Source organism: Zootoca vivipara, chromosome 1 (assembly GCF_963506605.1).
Source record: "Zootoca vivipara chromosome 1, rZooViv1.1, whole genome shotgun sequence".
NCBI classification, from domain to species: Eukaryota; Metazoa; Chordata; class Lepidosauria; order Squamata; family Lacertidae; genus Zootoca; species Zootoca vivipara.
Window position 1 is genome coordinate 80635868 of NC_083276.1, and position 18715 is coordinate 80654582.

Sequence of the window (18715 nt, forward strand, 5' to 3'; positions counted from 1 at the left end):
TCACCTTGCAGCGCGTTGAAATGACAGACAGACAGACAGACAGACAGACAGACAAGCAAGCAAGCCCTTGATGACTGGCACACACTCACATCCGCCAGTGCATTGCAGGGGTTGGACTAGATAACCCTTGTATGCATACTGTCTTAAAGGGACTGTTGTGATTTATTTATTAAAAGGAAATTTGGCTGCAATCTACAAGTTGTTTTATTTTAGGATAAAAAGGAGTGGAGACTGTAAGCTAAAGTTTTCACTGTAGCTCTCAGCAGCACTAATTTTAATCATAAACATTTCATTTATAGGTCTGAACACCACAGAAGGAAGTAGCAGAACCTGCACACGAGCATCCATAAAAGAACAAATCACGGAGAAGCATTGAAATTTATTAGCAAACCACTTCACACACCAAATGACAAATATATTTTAGTCTGAATGCAGAAGGCACATGGCAGGTGATGTATAACAACATTCAATTCGATAATCAGACCTGAGATATATAAAAACTATATATAAAAAATTAGAAAGTTGATTTGGACTAGGCACAAAAAGATTCTGATAAACACACAATGCCAGCAATATATTTATCCAAAAATATATATGTGCAGTAGTTTAGAAGAGGAGCTTATTTCCATACATATTTTAAATGAATGCAACAGTTCATCTTTATATACCTGGTTACATTTTCTGTTAAAACAAGTGTGTGCTCTTTAGTTTCACTGCTATAAAAAAATGATAACAATAGAAAAACTAATGCATGGGCTGTTTTAATTTTGATCATATATTTTGTGGTTTTATATTTTGATTTTGTTCTGTGAACTGCCCTGAGATCTCCGGGTATAGGGCAGTATATAAATTCAATAAATAAAAATAATAATGCCTCCTAAAGTGTGTACAGTCATTATATGGACTCTGGGCTCTTTTTTCAATAACAATAATATGTCTGAGAGGATGGCCTGCCTATATCCAGCACTGTGAATTCATTGAGAAATCAAGTAATAAAGCCTACCCTGGTAGGTAAAAAAGGTAAAGGACCCCTGGACAGCTACCAGTAAGTCCAGTCAAATGTGACTATAGGGTGTGGCACTCTTCTTGCTTTCAGGCCGAGGGAGCCAGTGTTTGTCTATAGACAGCTTTCCAGGTCATGTGGCAAGCACAACTATACCTCTACAATGACGGAAGCCAGAGAGCACAGAAACGCCATATACCTTCTAGTCACAGAGGTATCTATTTATCTACTTCCACTGGTGTGCTTTTGAACTGCTAGGTTGGCAGGAGCTAGGACAGCGCAACAAGAGCTCACCCTGTTGCAGGGATTTGAACCGCCAACCTTCCGATCAGCAACCTGAAGAGGCTCAGTGGTTTAGACCACAGCGCTACGTGTTCCCTACCTGGTAGGTATGCTTTTAGGATGTCGAGTGGTGATAGCACTGGCGTTCTCAAATGCTCCCCAAGTTGAACAATTCCTTGCAACTACAAAACTAGCACCTTAGGAAGAACTATTCAAGCTTGTCCCCCAGAAACAGGCTTTTTGCTTCATTCTGCTGATTGCCCAAACTGGCCCACAAAGGTTTAAACATTTTTTTCTGCCTCTGGAAATTATACTGTATGATATCACAATGTGGACAAGCTTTGACAAACTTGTTTGCTTGCTATGAATATGGAATCTGTCACACTGTCCTACCTATTACACTTTGGTCAACATCTCAGTTGTTACAAATGCAACACATCATCAATGCATCTTACTACTCTTTGATCCCATCCCTTTTTATAGTGTAACAAAAGTAAACAAATTTAAGCAGATCTCTCTCTCTTTCAAATACCAACCTTTAAGCCTCCAGATGAGGTTTCTGCATAACATTTTTTAACAGCATCTCCTTCAAGTACTTTCATGAAGTAACTGTCTCCAAGTTACAGTAGAGCTGAGCTATCGTAATCTTACCTCTAGTGAATTTTCTCAGGCAGATTTTCAGCTGTCTAAGAAACATCGCTATGGGAACCAAGGGGAACCAACATGTAGGAAGACTGGAAGCTTTTTCATACCAGTCAGAATGTTGACCTTTCCAGCTCAGTACTGTCTAAAGCGACTGAGAGCAGATTATCAAGGTTTCGGACAGTAGTCTCTGTCTGGAGATGCCAGGGACTGAGCCATTTGCATGCAGTGGCTTAGAAGCCCATCAGAAAGTCTGATTGTGCTCTGGAGAGGTAAAAGAGAACACTGTGTTCTTCCCTTAAATGCCCCCAATTCTATACACTCAGAAAGAAGTCACATTCTTCATTGGTATTTATTCTGAGATTAAGTGTCCATAAGATTGCAGCATTAAGTGCAATTGTATGCATTTAGAGGTAAGATCAATTGGGTTCAACGTGATGTATTCCCAGGTGTGTACAAGATTGCTGCATTAGGGTACCAGGGCAACCTGAAGAGTGGAAGGGATAGACTTAATCTACCTTTCTTCCCTGGTTGCAGACAGGCTAAGATGCTGATGAAATGTTTTCCAGTATGAGAATGCTTGATTTAATGTGAACTGTTCCTGTGGAAGAATATGTGTTGTGCATTCATTAAAAACCCACATCAGTTTTCCCTGCAGAAAGATCCACAAGCAGTTTTTTAACTGGCTCAAAGAGCTAGATATTTTCTTGAAAAATTTACAGCACTTTCCCTTCCAATATAGTGTGTATTTATATGAGTCTCATCAGCATCACAGTGTCCATTTCATTACCACAAACCTAAATTTCATGTTGGAATAAGCACAGGCAATCTGTTTGGGCTCTCTCATCACCAAACCCAGGAGAATTTAGAGATCAGACTGTGGTCTTCCAGGAACAGACAGGAAAGGCCCAAAATGTAAACTTTTAAAAAGGTACAGGGATTTCCCTTTCTTGATAATGCACAAAAGTGAAGAAGAGAAGTCTTGGATTTGGAAAAGCTTCTTTTCAGCTTATGTGGCAGGACCCATAGAGGAGAGTCACAAGCAAGTTTATAGTTTGTTTTCTCTTTCTAAAGAAAGCCAGGCAAGAGATTAGCAGGATTCCTGCAGTCCATCTTGGAAAAGGTGAAGTATCTGAAAGAAGTTCATAGCTGTGTAGCTCTAAGCAAGAGAGACCTCTATAATTGCTGCAAATGGTGTGACAAGAAGTGCCAGGAGAAGCCTTATCACAATGCCTGGAAAAAACAAGCAGAAGAGCAAAGCTGGTAATTGTTCTCTGCAAGCTTGACCCATCCTCTACCCAGACACAACTTTTGCCTCCTTCCATTATTCTAAGAGAAATGTAGGAGCCAGCCCTTTCAGGCGAGAGCCAGGTACCACTGAAATCCCTGCAAAGAGGGAAAGTGAGGATCACAAAAAAATGAAATTATTTCATTGAGATCAGATTCTGTTCAGTTTTTGATGGGGAAAGGGCATGACTCAAAGCCATGTCAGGGAGAGGGGAGAGAACACATTTGAAATTTGCAGGCTACTACCAAGCTTATGGTTTTCTTTTCACATAGCTGAGTGAAGAACGCTGTTGATTTAGGGCTGGGTTTGTCCCAGCCACAGCAAACCTGTGATGGAAAAAGGGCAGGGATTCATCCTCACCATCTGCCGATAGAGTTGTTGTTGTGAAGATCTGAATCCAACTACCAGGGCAGCGACAGCTATGGACAGTTCAAGGACTGAAAAGATGATAAACACCGCATTCAGACCATATATCAGCGTCTGTGGGAAAAGGCAATAAACAGTTGCACGGGTTGCTATTTATACAGCTCCAGAATTGAAAGCGCAATATAAAAAAAAACCCATCGCTTGGACGTACAAGAGTTAACCTTCCAAAGCAGCTAAGTCCTGCGATGTCTCTTTCAGTAACACCACTTTGAAAGATTCTGAAGAAGGTACATGAAATCCTCCAGGGGCAGCAAGGTGAACAAATCTAAAGAGGGTCTTCATGCTGAAGCCTAACAGTTGAAAGGTTGACTTAGGCTGTGTACACATGACTAGTTTAAAACACCGCCAGGTTGTCCTTTTTCTCAATTGAAGCTGGTTTGCGGTGAAAAATGCATACAAAGTGCATCATAAGAAAGGACGGGATAGATAATGGATTGCGCCTAGTGTTGTGTGCACACTGTTTTTCATTACTTTCCATTAAATGTTTGTTCTAGACAAACCTCAAACTCGGCCCTCCAGATGTTTTGAGACTACAATTCCCATCATCCCTGGCCACTGGTCCTGCTAGCTAGGGATCATGGGAGTTGTAGGCCAAAAAGTTACAGGGAACCAGGCAGAGGGCCTTCTCAGTAGTGGCACCCCCCTTTGGAACGCCCTCCCACCAGATGTCAAAGAGAAAAACAACTACCAAACTTTCAGAAGACATCTTAAGGCAGCCCTGTTTCGGGAAGGTTTTAATGTTTAATAGATTATTGCATTTTAATGTTCTGTTCTGTTGGAAGCCGCCTAGAGTGACTAGGGAAATAAAATACAAAATAAATTTTGATCCACTGGGAGTTTTTAGCACGATTCAAGCCCTTCCGTTATTTTGTCTTAAATTGCACCACAGATTCCCAGTCTAGAGTCTATCTCTCTCCCTTCTTATTTTTCTCTTTCACAAAAGTATCTCACATACATTTGTAAACATCAGAGGGAAAGGGGATATCACATTATCCCCACTCTTGAATGGCAGAGACACCATACAGGATGTCTTTATGCTCCTTGTTGGTCACTGACAATGTCTTGTGAGGGTTAGTAGAGCCTCTCAATTGTGAATTGGCTATTTTTGTCTTCCTATAAGCCAATGGTTCTCGAAGCTACGAACATGAGCTTGACCAAACTGCGGGAGGCAGTGCAAGACAGGAGTGCCTGGCGTGCTATGGTCCATGGGGTCACGAAGAGTCGGACACGACTAAACGACTAAACAACAACAAAGCCAATGGTAAGGCAGAATTATTTCATTTAGGCATAAAACAGTTCTGAAGAGTCTCTAGATGCCTGAAGCCTTTGCTGAATCAGACCACTTTAAGCAAATTATAGACTGCTGCTACATGCACATGAAGACATAGGGGGAAAGCTTACCTGAATAGAATTGGAGCAATAACCATAACGCATATCAGAATCATGACACAAGTCTCCTTGTTGATGGGTTTGTGCAATCTCAGTACTATGAAGGATTACAGCAACCAATGCAGCAACACAAACTAGCAAGTTGGCAGCGGAGCAAGCTTTCACCTATACATTGAAACAAAATAAATTAAGAGTTGCTCTATTACATTACTTCCATGTCTCTGACAAGTAATCATCTATAGTTGGTCTCAGAATTTACAGTCTTGATTTCTTTGGAGCCCTACATATGCATTCCTGAGCGATCCCTTTGCTCTAGAACAGGCATCCCCAAACTCGCCCCTCCAGATGTTTTGGGACTACAACTCCCATCATCCCTAGCTAACAGGGACGATGGGAATTGTAGTCCCAAAACATCTGGAGGGCCAGATTTGGGGATGCTTGCTCTAGACGTTTGCTTTCTTGGTTGCCAATATTCACAAGTTTCTTTTAGACCACAGGTGGAGAAGCTGTGGCCCTCCAGATGTCGTTACTCCCATCAGCCCCAACCCAAACGGCCAATGGTCAGGGATGTTGGGAGTTGTAGTCCAAGAACATTTGCAGGACTACAGCTTCCTCACCCTGGTGCGAGGCAGATTGCCTATGATAGATTGCAGTGAATGTCCCAAATCTGGCCTTTCTCACAACAATGTAGACATTATGATTGTACAGTGGTACCTTGGATTACAGACACTTCAGATTACAGATGCTTCAGGTTACAGACTCCGCTAACCCAGAAATAGTACCTCGGGTTAAGAACTTTGCTTAAGGATGAGAACAGAAATTGTACAGTGGTGGCATGGCGGCAGCGGGAGGCCCCATTAGCTAAAGTGATACCTCAGGTTAAGAACAGTTTCAGGTTAAGAACGGACCTCCAGAACGAATTAAATTCTTAATCCGAGGTACCACTGTATTAGAGAATTATTAAACTGACTCACATATCCTACGAAAATAACCTGACCATCTCTCAGCAACTTCACCTTGCTTCCATTACAACAATTTGTCTTTATTTGAGCTTTGTCTTCTCAAGGCCTTGGCCAGAACAAACCAGGGATCTGTATGGTTGTACAGTACAGCTGAGCAAACAACCCTGAAGACGTATTGGCAACAGCTTTAGACACACCTTTATTATGTCAATTTTTTGAAAAAGATACTTGGGAGAAATTTTACGAGCCATTGAAGATCTCTTTTCTCCATTTCCACCAACAATGACCCAGAGACCAGGAGCTGCACAGGGAAGGAAAAACCAAGAACAATCAGCAGGCTGAGTCTCATTCCATACAGAAACTAGAGCACAGAGACTCACAAGTCAGGTTGCATTGGTCAGAAAGGCCAAAACCTTCTCTAACCCCACCACCTCCTAAGCTCACTCCAACCAGAGGCTTTCTTACATTACCAACTGAGGTTAGTAAGATGTGAACCAACTCAAAAGCCACCTCTGTAAAGAGTCCCAAACTTGAGTACTAAACAAACACATTGTTGTATGTGAAGAAGATGCAAGTACCTATTAGACAGAATGGCATCTCCCCAAATAGATTTGCAGCAGAACAAACACTTGGGCAGACCACAGGCAGGGGTGTTGAATTTTCTTCTTTGGCAATCACTCGTAGTCAAGTAAGATTGTCTTGCATCATGGGCGTACCCAGCGCGGGGCAGGGGGGCAGCTGCCCCCTAGAAGCAAAAGGGGGGTGGTATAAAACAGCTCGTGGCGCACGCTGTTGTCAAGGCAGTTCACCGTCTCGGTCAGGTACACGATCTTGCCGCAGCAGGCAGGGTCATCTTAACTATACCAGCCGCCATGGTCCGGCGCCCTGCCAGGCAGGGCCAGGCACAGCGGGCAGCTGGAGAGCACGGCACGACAGGCAGGGACGCTGCCAGCTGTGCTCCGCCTTGGCCTGCTCAGCTAAAGCGAAGTGGCAGCAGCGGCAGCAAAGCTGCCTCCGTCGAGGGAAACCTGGACCTGGACCTGGGCTAACTTCAGCTCACACTCCTTCAAGTCACAGCGAGCACAGCTGCCTTGTTTTAGTCACCGCTGCCGGTAAAGGAGCGGGCGAGGCAGAAGTGCAAGTGCAGGTGGCTCCGGCTGGAAACAGCCCCCTCCCCTCGGGGGGGCGTGGATGTTGACCACGCCTCCTGGGGGATCCTGGCCACGTCATCGCCAGCCAGCCAGCCAATCGGGGGGGGCGTGGTTGGCGTTGCCTCCCCCCCTAGTTTTGATCCTGGGTACGCCCATGTCTTGCATGAAAATGGTCTTAACAGTGAGTCTGTGTGGAGGCCAATTCTGGATCCACATGTCCTTCCACAGTGGATACATAAGTTTCTGGGCAGGATTTGATCACAGTGAGGGTTTGCCAAACATGCCTTCCTCTTAGCCTGTTTCTCCTTTTCGCCCTGAGTTCATGCTTTTTCAAAGTCCACTACACCTTTGGTAAAGGCTGTTCTCCAATTGGAGTGCTCGCAGGCCCGTGTTTCCCAGTTATCAGTGCTTATACTACATTTTTAAAGATTTGCCTTGAGAGCGTCTTTAAACCTCTTTTGTTGTCCACCAGTATTTCACTTTCCATTCTTTAGTTGGGAATAGAGTACAGTAGTTGCTTTGGAAGACGATAATCAGGCAGGCCACAGGCAGGGGTGTTGAGTACCTCATGCCTTGTTTCCCCTCAAGGACCAACAATTTATTATGGCAGAAGCTTTTGTGGATTGTAACCCACAAAAGCTTCTGCCACAATATTTCTGTTAGCCTTTTAAGGTACTGCACTATTCGTTGTTGTTTTCGCTACAACACACCAATATGGATACCCCAATGGGAAATGGTTACCTTGATTTAGGATTCAACCTCTTTGTGGCTCTAGGCCTCTGTGTCTAAAATTAGAGAGGCCTTCCCAGAAGCTTTGGTAGGTGAATGAGCCTCCAAGCCTCCCAGCCAAAGTCTGCTTACCAAGATCCCGAACCAGAAGTAGACCCCACTCTTCACAGTCAGGGTCTTTGAATCTTCTTGTGCTGCTGTCAGGGCAACTCCAAAACATATCTCTATAGCCCCCACAACGATCTGCACAGTCTGGGGAGAAAGAACAATGATATTGTGGACAAATGCTATAACCCTTGCCAGCTTCACCACCACCCTTCTTCTCCACATTGTTCTGTTTCCAATCACCTCCCTCATCACTATCAGGAACATAGAAAGCTACCTTATAGAGACAGAACATTGGGTCCGTCCAGGATTTGGGCTAGTTTGACAAGCCTACAGAACCTTACCCCAAGGGCCTTGGGAAGCATATTCTTGGTGGTTTTGCTATAGGTTGGTGCACCGTGCGATACAGTGACAGTAGTTCCTGACGTATTTGCTGTGCCTGCTTCCTGCTGGCCTGGCTGAACGACTTTTGAGATGATCCTCACATTTCCGCATTCTGTCACAGTGGTGGACATTTCTGGACAAAAGAGAGGATAATGAACTTAGTAAGCAGGGGATGAACAGAACAAGCTGGACCCAGAGGCTGGTCATGACATGCACATATGTGCTCTCTACAGAACGACGCCATGCCCCTTCTCTCCTGGCACCACCAGTCTGCAGTGGGAGCTACGTTCCATACATATTAGGCAACTCATTCTCCAAGTTCCTATACTTAAGTGGCCTAGATGGTACTATTCACAAAAAAGCTGGAGGCTTAAGGGAACCTCGAGGTTTGCAGAAGCACAAAAAACTCTAATAAGGACCCCTTGCTCCCCCATGCCCCCAAAATGACCAGCCAAAGGAGGACTAAGCAGACCCAGTGGACACAGAATGTTACCTGGGTGTCGGCAGGTGAGACAGAATGCAGCATCCTGAAAAAGGGTGTGGCTGGCACCTTGACTACGAGCACTCTGCACTGCGACATTTTGTCGCAGGATGCACTGGTAGCACTCACGAGTGGAGGGCTACTCTTTACCTAAAAGGAGGCAGTATCTTCCCGGCTCTGTTCATTAATACCTGCAAACTCTCAAACTGATTAAAGCCCTGAGCTATATGGCTCCACCGCTGTCACTCTGGAGAGCATCATTTTATATACAAGAATTGTGACGAGTTTCCTATGTTGTCTCCTCTCCAAGATGCGCTAAAAACTTAAGAAGCCTCCCTTCTCACCAGTATTAGCAAGAGCAGTTCCTGCTTAGCATTTTAACAAAGGCTGAATAGGCTCCAGTTTTATTCTCACTTCTCAGCTTCGGACACTGTTTCCAGGATCTCTTCCAACCAAAGGGTCCATGAAATGATATCCTTCAAAGGAAGACCTCCTGCCAGTATACTTGGAAGCCCCTTCTCTGGCCAAATATGGGCTGCAAGTTTGGATTTGATATCCCCTTTATCACTACCCTAAGGAGTCTCAAAGCGGCTAACATTCTCCTTTCCCTTCCTCCCCCACAACAAACACCCTGTGAGGTGAGTGGGGCTGAGAGACTTCAAAGAAGTGTGACTAGCCCAAGGTCACCCAGCAGCTGCGTGTGGAGGAGCGGGGACGCGAACCCGGTTCACCAGATTATGAGTCCACTGCTCTTAACCACTACACCACACTGGCTGACTGGTGCTCTCTCTCCCTGCTAACCCCATGAACATTCTCTGGTTTCACTGAAAACCACAATGGTGGTCAAAAACTATCAAGATAACTAATTCCTCCCTATTGCCTCATATTCTACATGGGATTGCTCAATTTGTTCCAGAGGGGATGGTAACATATTATTTAAGAACAACAAGTTAGGAAAGAGAAAAAGAGCAGCGTCATCACACCAAGGGCCTAGCCCTAGCCGACAGAGGAGCCATTTGCACACGTTGGCAATTGCATGAGTGGCATTAAAGAAATAATGCTGATGGAGCAAGCAGACTCCTGTGACATCTTAAGGGGACCAATTTATAGATTTCTTCCTGCCATTGTTGCTGCCACAAAAGCCTTCTTCGTAAGGACAACTTCCACAGTAATGCGCATGCATGAAACATTGTGCATCAGCTACCTTCAGTGATATCTATGCAGCACCAATATTGCAGCTATGGTATCAAAAGGCAGTTGAGAGATGGGTTGTGGGAACAACAGGGTCACACTCCCTGACTCTCTCCCACCAAGGTCATCCGTCAGGGCGACCAAGAAAGAGTGGCCAGGATGGGGGTCAGAAGCGCACACCTGGCCAGGGTGCTTATCTGGCGCCGTGGTGCACGGATCCCTCCAGCACCCACCCCCCACCCCCATGTTTCCCTCCAGGCGGGCAGCAGCTGGAGGGCAGCTTCTCCAGCGGGACGGAGGCTCCGGGCGCCGCGCAGCAAGGCATGGCGGGTGAGGCAGGGCTGGAGGGCGGCTCCTCTGGCAGGGAGGAGGCTCCGGGCATGGCGGAGGCGGACAAGGGTGGCAAGCTGATGCCGGGAGGCGCCGCGTCCAGCCTCCACCTCTTCCCTGGCGCCCTCCAGAACTTGGCGTCGTGGTTCCCCATGCCACTAGCCTCTATGGCTAAGACCCCCCTGCACCTGGCTTCTTGTTGGATATGCTGATCTTCCGCCTGAATATTCAGCTTTCATTTGTTTTAAAAAGTCTGTTACCCTTTCACTTATGGTGATAAAAGCAAAATGTGCAGGTCTACAGAGAACTTTAAGACTGTGTGCACACTGCATCCAGTATATACCACCCCTGCTGATTTGGAAAGTGACAGGCACACAACATTAACCAAAGTCCACAGCTATCCTGCCCTTTGTTAAATGAAATATTTACATTTTGATGCATTTCCCCTCAAACCTGCTTAGATCAGAATTGGGGGAGGGGAAAACCACCTAAAGAAGGGTGTTGTTTTAAGCTGGTAATGTGTACACAGCCTAAATGCACAACGCTAAAATTCTGGTACAAAATGCTGACACTCTTGAGTCGCTCTTCTACTCTCTCCGTCTTCCTCTGTGTTTTAAGCAACATTTTAAAAAGGCATTGATCTCTTTGGCGCAGGCCTCCTCAGACTGAGGTTATGGGTTATGACAACAACCCACCTGTCAAAGACCCATGCTCCAAATTATATGAGGTCACTAAGACATGGCATAAAAGGAGGGTGATTTGACAAGGGGTCTGTTAGGAAACTGGACAAAAGCAAACAGAGAATCAGCACAGAAGCAAATACCCTTTTGCATTCTGCATAAGACAAACAGGCCAGTCTCCAAGCAAAAGAACACACAGTTCTGACATCAGTAGTGGCAATATCTAAAAACTGGGGTTGGGGTTGGGCATTTCAACCATTTTGTAACTGATTTTAAAGTGTCCGTCCTTGAACAAAGGAATTGCAGAGAGAGGCAACAGGTCATTTAGAGGTTTAATGCTGTTTAATATTGTTTTTTCATTAAAACAACTGCCTGTGATTAATTAGTTTGTCCATGTCGAGATAATGCATTAACATCAACAACTGTTTTGTGAATGGCCACGGTTAACAACGTAATTATCCCTATTTGGACTGCCAGCCTCGCATTTCTCTGTGACCTCACTGTTATAATCTTCCCCCATGTACTACGCAGAACACTTCACGAATCCTATGAATGGACTCTAGCCCACGAAAGCTTCTGCCAGAATACATTTGTTACTAGTCTTTAAGCTGCCGCAACCCCTTTGGCTGCTTCCGAAGCAAATGTGGAGCAGCCTTTTTTTTTTTTTAAAGGCAACGTTGATCAAAGACGGAAATTGATTCTCTCACGAGCTGTCAAATTCTCCTGTGGGTTTTCTTCTTTTTAGGGCGGGGAACGTTTCCTCAACTGTATCTGATGCACACGCTTCCCTCCTGCCTTGGGGTTTCCACTAAGCTGCAGATTTACCCCCCACCTGCCACTCTTTCCTCCCCCAACCCCAAAAAGCACGCTCATGTTGGAGCAGGGGATGCAAACAGGAGGACAAGCTCACCAGCGATGAAGTCGTGCTCGCCTGCAAAATGCGGGGTTTGCAAAGGTTGGTCTCGCCCTTTTGGAAGGCGCGTCAGTGGAAGCCAGGATCCGTGTCTGGATAATGTTTACCGCCTCTGCTTCTCTCTTGGTGTCTCTCGTGCAAATGGTCGCGAGGGATCCTCCTAGAGATCTAGACTAGAGAGCTTAGCTTGCGCCTCCTGCCTGGAAACGAATGGCCAGGATCCAGCAGGGGGCAGAATGGAGCTGATAGATGGCGTTCGTGAACTGTCTTTCTGCTCCCGGAGTTCTTCTTGTGCAGTAAACACATTCTTGCCTACCTGCCAGAACCGTTACAATTACAGCATTGTCAAAATCGGGGGCTTGGAGAGGGATAAAGTGAGGAAAAAGAGAGGGACGCAACCTTACCGGTAGCAGGCAACATTATTAGCATTGATAAAGGTGCGCAAATGGTGTTTTTAGGGTGTTCAAAATGCTTTTCGTACATTATTGAAGTCAATTTATTCATTTTAAATGTTGCTGTATACATATATATGTGTGTATTGTTCCTGCTGCGTAAATTTTAGTGTATTATCTTTGTGTTTTATGATTTTTTATGATTCTTCTGATTTTGTAAGCTGGTCTGTGACCGAAAGAATAAATTCTTTATGCTTTATGTCATGTAAGGATTGCTCAAGCCATGGAAAAAAGGAAAGAGACACCCTAGAAATTCAGAGGAAGGCAAAAATGAAGCGGGGGGGGGGGAGAGAGAGAAAACACAGCAAAAATGGCGAATGATTCAGTGCTACTTAAGGGCTCAAGTAGAGGATAGGAGGACCACTTAAAGATCACCAAAGAAGAGGACAAAATAAGATATATTTATTTACAGCTTAGGGGGTAGAGCATGAGACTCTTAATTTCAGGGTTGTGGGTTCAAGCCCCACGTTTGCAAAAGATTCCTGCATTGCAGGGGGTTGGGCTAGACGACCCTCGTGAGTATCTTCCAAGGGACAATTCTATGATTCTATGATATGTGCAAGTGCTCATTTTTAGGAACAGTTGGAGTCAATATTGCCTCTCTTTATATAAAGAAAATTCTGGTCAGTTATTGTGATGACTGAATCCATTATGTTCCATGTTTCCAGTACACAAGAATGTGGTATGTAAATTTATTGTTTAATGTTTATGTTATGTTACTTAGTTTTGTATAAAATTATATTACATTATGTTCGTTTATATAATCCAGAGTATACACGACTGACGAAGCCTGGTTGGGCGGAACAAGGAATTATCCTGGAATCCTTGTCTTATTTTCTGCATGTGCCATACTTTCAAGTTTTTCATCTGATACCTACTTACAAGGAACGCTAGAATTCTCAAAAACATCGACACGTCGAACACTACATGACTGATTTAAGCGTTCCACATCGTGGTTATTGCTAATACAGTGGTACATCTGGTTAAGAACTTACAGTAATTCGTTCTGGAAGTCCGTTCTTAACCTGAAACTGTTCTTAACCTGAGGTACCACTTTAGCTACTGGGGTCTCCCGCTGCCACCGCACCGCTGCCGTGCGATTTCTGTTCTCATCCTGAAGCAAAGTTCTTAACCTGAGGTACTACTTCCAGGTTAGCGGAGTCTGTAACCTGAAGCGTTTGTAACCAGAGGTACCACTGTATAAGAACTGAATAAGACTCTATCTCCTGATCAATCTGCTGGACTTTAATCTCTCAGAATATGTTCCGCTCATACGATAATTTGGTCTATGGAATTACATATTGTGACATGATATGTTGAATTGTCTTTTGAAATAGAAGTTATACTGTTACATACAGCCTGTTACATCGTGTGTGTCGTTACCAGAGGCAAAAAGAAATATAATTAATCTGTTTAATGGAATATATCCTAACTACATTTCCTAGGGTGTAAGCCCTACAGGAGAAAGTAAGGACTTACTTGGGAGTACCGGTAAAACATGCCTAGATCTATATATTCTCACATGGTTGCATATGTGTGCCGGCACCCACACTCAGCCACATCAATATGGCAGATAGTGCAACAAAAGAGGAGAGTTGGAAAGGAATAGTCATTAAGAGGGAAGTCAGGGTTAAATCCAGCGATTTCGTAAGAAATGTACAAAAAGAAGGAGTGAGAAGGGAGAGAGAGGGGAAGTGAAACAATAAGCAAGTTTCTGATCCTCATTCTGAAAAAGACGCAAGGCATTCAGCTTGCTAAATGTGTTTCCCAGAATCCTTTGCAACGTTCTTTAAATCCACTGTTACTGTGTTCCTCTTGTGGTTGCTAATTCTGATGGGTTGTCCTTGATTTGAGGCCTTCTTTCTGCTGCAACCTTTTCCCCAATATCCATTATGCACAGGGATACAGGTGTCAGGACATGGACGTAGCCAGGGAAGCCCCCCTGAATCAAGTAAATAAATAAAAATACTAAACTGGCCAATTGCTTGCTCCCCCCTCCATATATGTGTCAGGAGAAGGAAAAGGAGGACCGTCTTGCCAAGCAGCAGTTCTCTCTGCTGGATTACTGAGTACACATTGCAAAGTTGATTCTTTCAAAACTGTCCCAGGCGGAAGTGAAGGGCTTCAAATCACTTGCTTTCCTTTTCACTTCTTTTCTTAGAAATCATTAGATGTAATTCAGATGGGGGCAGGATGGTGAAACTTACGGAAGAGAAGAAACCACAAGAAAGGAGAAGGTGGTTACTTCTTCCAAGTATTTAGTGACAATGGGAAAAGTTTGTACTGAACAAACACTGAATTGTTTTCAGGTTCATGTAGAGTGCTTCTTCAGATGACCTGTTTGTTGAGCATTTGTACTCATTTCTTTTCCTTTATTTTATTTAACAAGATTGTTGATCTTCAAAATAATCAAGAAAATCTATGCTGTAGAAAAACACCCCTCTAAGCAGTTTGCTTACATAAAGATAAGGCAGAGGATATAGTGGATACATAAATATATTAGGTATCAGGTGAAAACATTTCTCTTTATCCAGGCCTTCAGCCATTAAATAATCTATGGCCTAAATGTGGGGGGCTGTTATGATTGTGCTGTGTATTATTAAGCTGAGTAAGTTTTATTCTTTTTTTAAAATATTTTTTATTGAGTTTTACATTGCAAATTTAAATTCAAACATTAAACATCATCATCATTTAGGATTCCCTGAATCCTTTGACTCCCCTCCACCCTTCCATGGTTACCATTTTCAATCTTTTCCCACTACTACACTAATTTTCTCTATTTTTCTTATTTAATTCCCTTTTACCTTAGTTTTTAGTACATTACAAACATTACTTGTTCTCTTAAGTACAATATAATTTCCCCCCATTCCTTCTTAAAGTTCTTCTCTTCCTGGTTTCTGATTTTCCTGGTCAATTTCACCATTTCGGCGTAGTCCATCATTTTCATCAGCCATTCAACTCTGGTCACATATATAAATAATCGTCTCTGCTCCTTTGGTATCTCCGCACCTAAAATTTCTATTTAAAAAGTGTCTGGTTTTCCCACAAATGTTGTTTTAAACATTTCCCCCCAACTCATTATATATCATTTCCCAGAATGCTTTTGTTATATTGCATGTCCACCACATGTGGTAGAATGTGCCTGCTTTCTCCTTACATTTCCAACATACATTAGAAGCAGTTCTATACATCTTAGCTAATTTTGTAGGTGTTAAATACCACCGATAAATCATTTTCATATAGTTCTCCTTCAACACACAGCATGCTGGAAATTTTAAGTCATCCCTCCATAACTTTTCCCAAGATGAAAATTGGATGTTGTGCCCATTGTATCGTTACTGATTTAACTTCTTCATCCTTAGTATGCCACCCTAGTAACAATTTATATATTTTAGCAATAAAACCCCAGCAAGTTGTTGCAGAAAGGCAGCTTTGTTTTTTGCAGGGACAGAAATGTGAATCAAAATGTTCTGCACAGCTGCCAAGTTATTCCTTTTTTTAAGGGATTTTCCCTTATGCTGAATAGGCTTCCTCCCGAGAAAAGGGAAAACTTGGCAGCTATGATGTTCTGGTCCTCAATAGGGCAGACAGAAATCCTTTATGGTTTCCAGTTGTTTCTGTAAACTTATTTACTAAATTATAACCTATGGCCAAAACTCATAAAAAATTATGGTGATGGTGAAAGTCATTGGTGCTGAGATATATATTACCATGGGCACAGCACCACAGTCTACACTCAGAGTAAGCAGACTTACCTGTAGGAAGCAGCATTTATTCTCCTGCTAGGTCCATTTGGATAGGCTTAGAAAGGTGGCTTATATTGAATGCCTCCCCACCCCCCATTCCAGAAACAATTAGAACGGTTTTTTCTTGTTGTTAATTTGCTATGGGAATAAGGATGCAAAACTATTTTCTCTCTCTCTTGCTCACTAGAGTATCTCACATTAAAGAGAGAGAGAACACCACCCCTACTCAGACTGTGAGTTCTCCATGTAAACAACCACTAACGGCTGCAGTCGTTCTATCATGGGGCATCACAATGCTCAGTTGGGTATAATGTTTGTTTTGAAACCTTTTTTCTGATGATGTCTGCCCTGGTGGGCACCTTTAAAAAAAAATTCCTCCAGGAGTCCAATTGCAGGACCAAGAAGCCAGAGAGCTGTGTGCTTGAGAACTCTGGGGGTGGCTTGCAACCAACTCCTCTTCGTTTTGTGCATTTGAAACTCTGCTTGCCATGCTCTGGGCTTTGTGCTAAAGCACAGTGGCTTGGTCTACTGATTATGGTTTCCACTTTCTGCTGTGGTGTTCCATTCCTCTTGCACTGTTCCAACCACCCTGACGAACGTGATTTATGTAGCTGTTGAGTTCACTTGCTTCTAGCTTTCAGCTTCCTGTTCCAAAAATAGCGTTTCAAAATTCACAGAAGCAAAACTATTGGATGGGTTGCGGTTAAACAGCGAAACAGGTTTTTCTCTCTTTGTAAAGTTTATTTATTTCAAAGCACCACCTGTTTGAAAGCAGCAGGACCATCCCTGCATGCAATGAAGCACTAACCATGCTCTGGACCCTACTAGATCCCCACTGCTAGGGGGGGTTTCAGAAGCCAGGAAAGGCAAGATTTAAGAGGGCACCGGACTGTTTCAGCTGAAACTGATCCCACATCACATCATTGCTTCTTGCACTGGGTACTTCCACCAGAGCTGCAACAACTGCATCAAGATCACTCCAAAGTCAAGCAACTTTATCCTCAAAATGTAGCTAATCCTTCCACCATATCTAAAGGTTTGGTATCTGTTATATACAAGGTGTTAATTTAATAGGGTTGCCAGACTCAATAGAGGACAGGACTTCTGTGCCTTTAATTGTCCTGCTCTCTTTTGAGTCTGGAAACCTTAAAGAGAAACCAGCAGACCCTTTGCTTGGAAATTAAACAATGGGTCTGCTGGTTTCTCTTTAAGGTTTCCAGACTCAAGAGAGCAGGGCAATTAAAGGCACAGAAGTCCTGCCCTCTATTGAGTCTGGCAACCCTATAATTGAAACTGAGTTTGGTAATCTCACAGCTGCAAAAATCCCAGGGGAAGCAGATGTCCCTATGGAACATCCCAATGCCAAATGAAATGCACTCTGGTCCAAAATACCTTTGAAATTGGCGTTTGCCCAGCTGAGAGTGTCATCATTAAAATTATTACATAGATGACACCTTACTCTTGTTCAAATTTCTTACATATAAGCCCAGGCACCTCAGCTGATTGGTGGTCAGGATGTGGGGGAAGCTGGGTCATATTTCCACATGTGGTGCTCATGCAAAGCAGTTCAACCCTTTTGGTCCTCAATTTACTGGGGAGTTGAATTCAGTATTAATTTCCAGATGTCCGCCGATCTCATCCTACTTGGAATTTTTTATGCTTCAGATTCACAGCTTCACTGCAAGGAATGTTGGCCTTTCTTTTAGTTGCAGCACACATGGAGCCTGGTATTGGTGCACAATGGAGCACCTGAACATTGATTCATGGTACATGAGGATCTGGCCAAGCGGAATTTGAAGCCCTTTAATCTCTACAATACCTGGCAAGCATTCCTTGACTTCACACAAGAGCGCCATGTTCGGAACCCACCTTTGAGAAATGGTGGCAACCTGTGGGGAGATCTACTAAGCTAACCTCAGAAATGAGACATGGATATGACACTGCGGTTATTCTGAAGTTCCTAGTGTTGCTGCTCTGTTGTTGTCACCACAAGAAATGGAAAATAATAATAATAATAAACAACGAATGCTCCAGAGATCCCACCCCCCACAGTAGGAATCAGTAACTGCTGGGCCATCTGAAGTGCAGGTTAGCAAATGTACTCATCAAAAGGCAGGAAAACCATTGCATGATTTTATTGAAAAAGCTGCATGGGTAAACATTTTGGATGGGCACATAAGAACTTAAGAAGAGGCTTCTGGATCAGGACAATGGTCCATCTGGTGTAGCATCCCCTTCTCGTCTGTGGAAAGCCTGCAAGCGAAATAGTATGGCTGACCCCCTATTATGGTGTTGTGTTCAGCCATTCATATATCTGCACATATTTGCATATGAATAAAACAATAGTTCTTGAAAGAGAACATTCTTCACTTTTAGTTGACGCAAAAAAACAAGCAACAGCTTAGAGCATGTATTGTATACAATGTAGCAGAAGGAGGGAGATCTCTTTTTTTAAACATGGTATCAGCAGCCACCCACAGTTGTTTGTTTTTTATGTGCTCATATTAAAACTGTATAAAAGTGTCAGGGTTCAATCCTACACATGTTTGGTTGATTTGATT

The 18715-nt window shown here is 43.5% G+C and overlaps 1 protein-coding gene across 1 annotated transcript; it reads right to left on the reverse strand.

Moving 5' to 3' along the window:
• Nucleotides 1-373: 373 nt before the first annotated feature.
• On the reverse strand, nt 374-12165 carry LOC118089428 (membrane-spanning 4-domains subfamily A member 15). The gene is made up of 7 exons (XM_035124081.2): nt 11954-12165; nt 8322-8494; nt 8005-8124; nt 6237-6293; nt 5043-5195; nt 3576-3695; nt 374-3160 (listed from the first exon to the last, which is right to left on the reverse strand). The coding sequence occupies exons 2-7, from the start codon at nt 8490-8492 to the stop codon at nt 3152-3154; spliced, it is 630 nt and encodes a 209-aa protein (XP_034979972.1). The 5' UTR covers nt 8493-8494; nt 11954-12165; the 3' UTR covers nt 374-3151.
• Between the last annotated feature and the right edge of the window lie 6550 nt (nt 12166-18715).

Bases quoted from the DNA above. Each gene is read 5' to 3' on its own strand.
- LOC118089428 (XM_035124081.2), bottom strand. From the start codon at position 8,492: ATGTCCACCACTGTGACAGAATGCGGAAATGTGAGGATCATCTCAAAA. The intron at 6,294-8,004 runs GTAAGCAGACTT...TTCCCTGTGCAG, and splicing joins ACTTCTGGTTCGGGATCTTG to CTCCTGGTCTCTGGGTCATT. The intron at 3,696-5,042 runs GTAAGCTTTCCC...CTTTTCCCACAG, and splicing joins ATTGCTCCAATTCTATTCAG to ACGCTGATATATGGTCTGAA.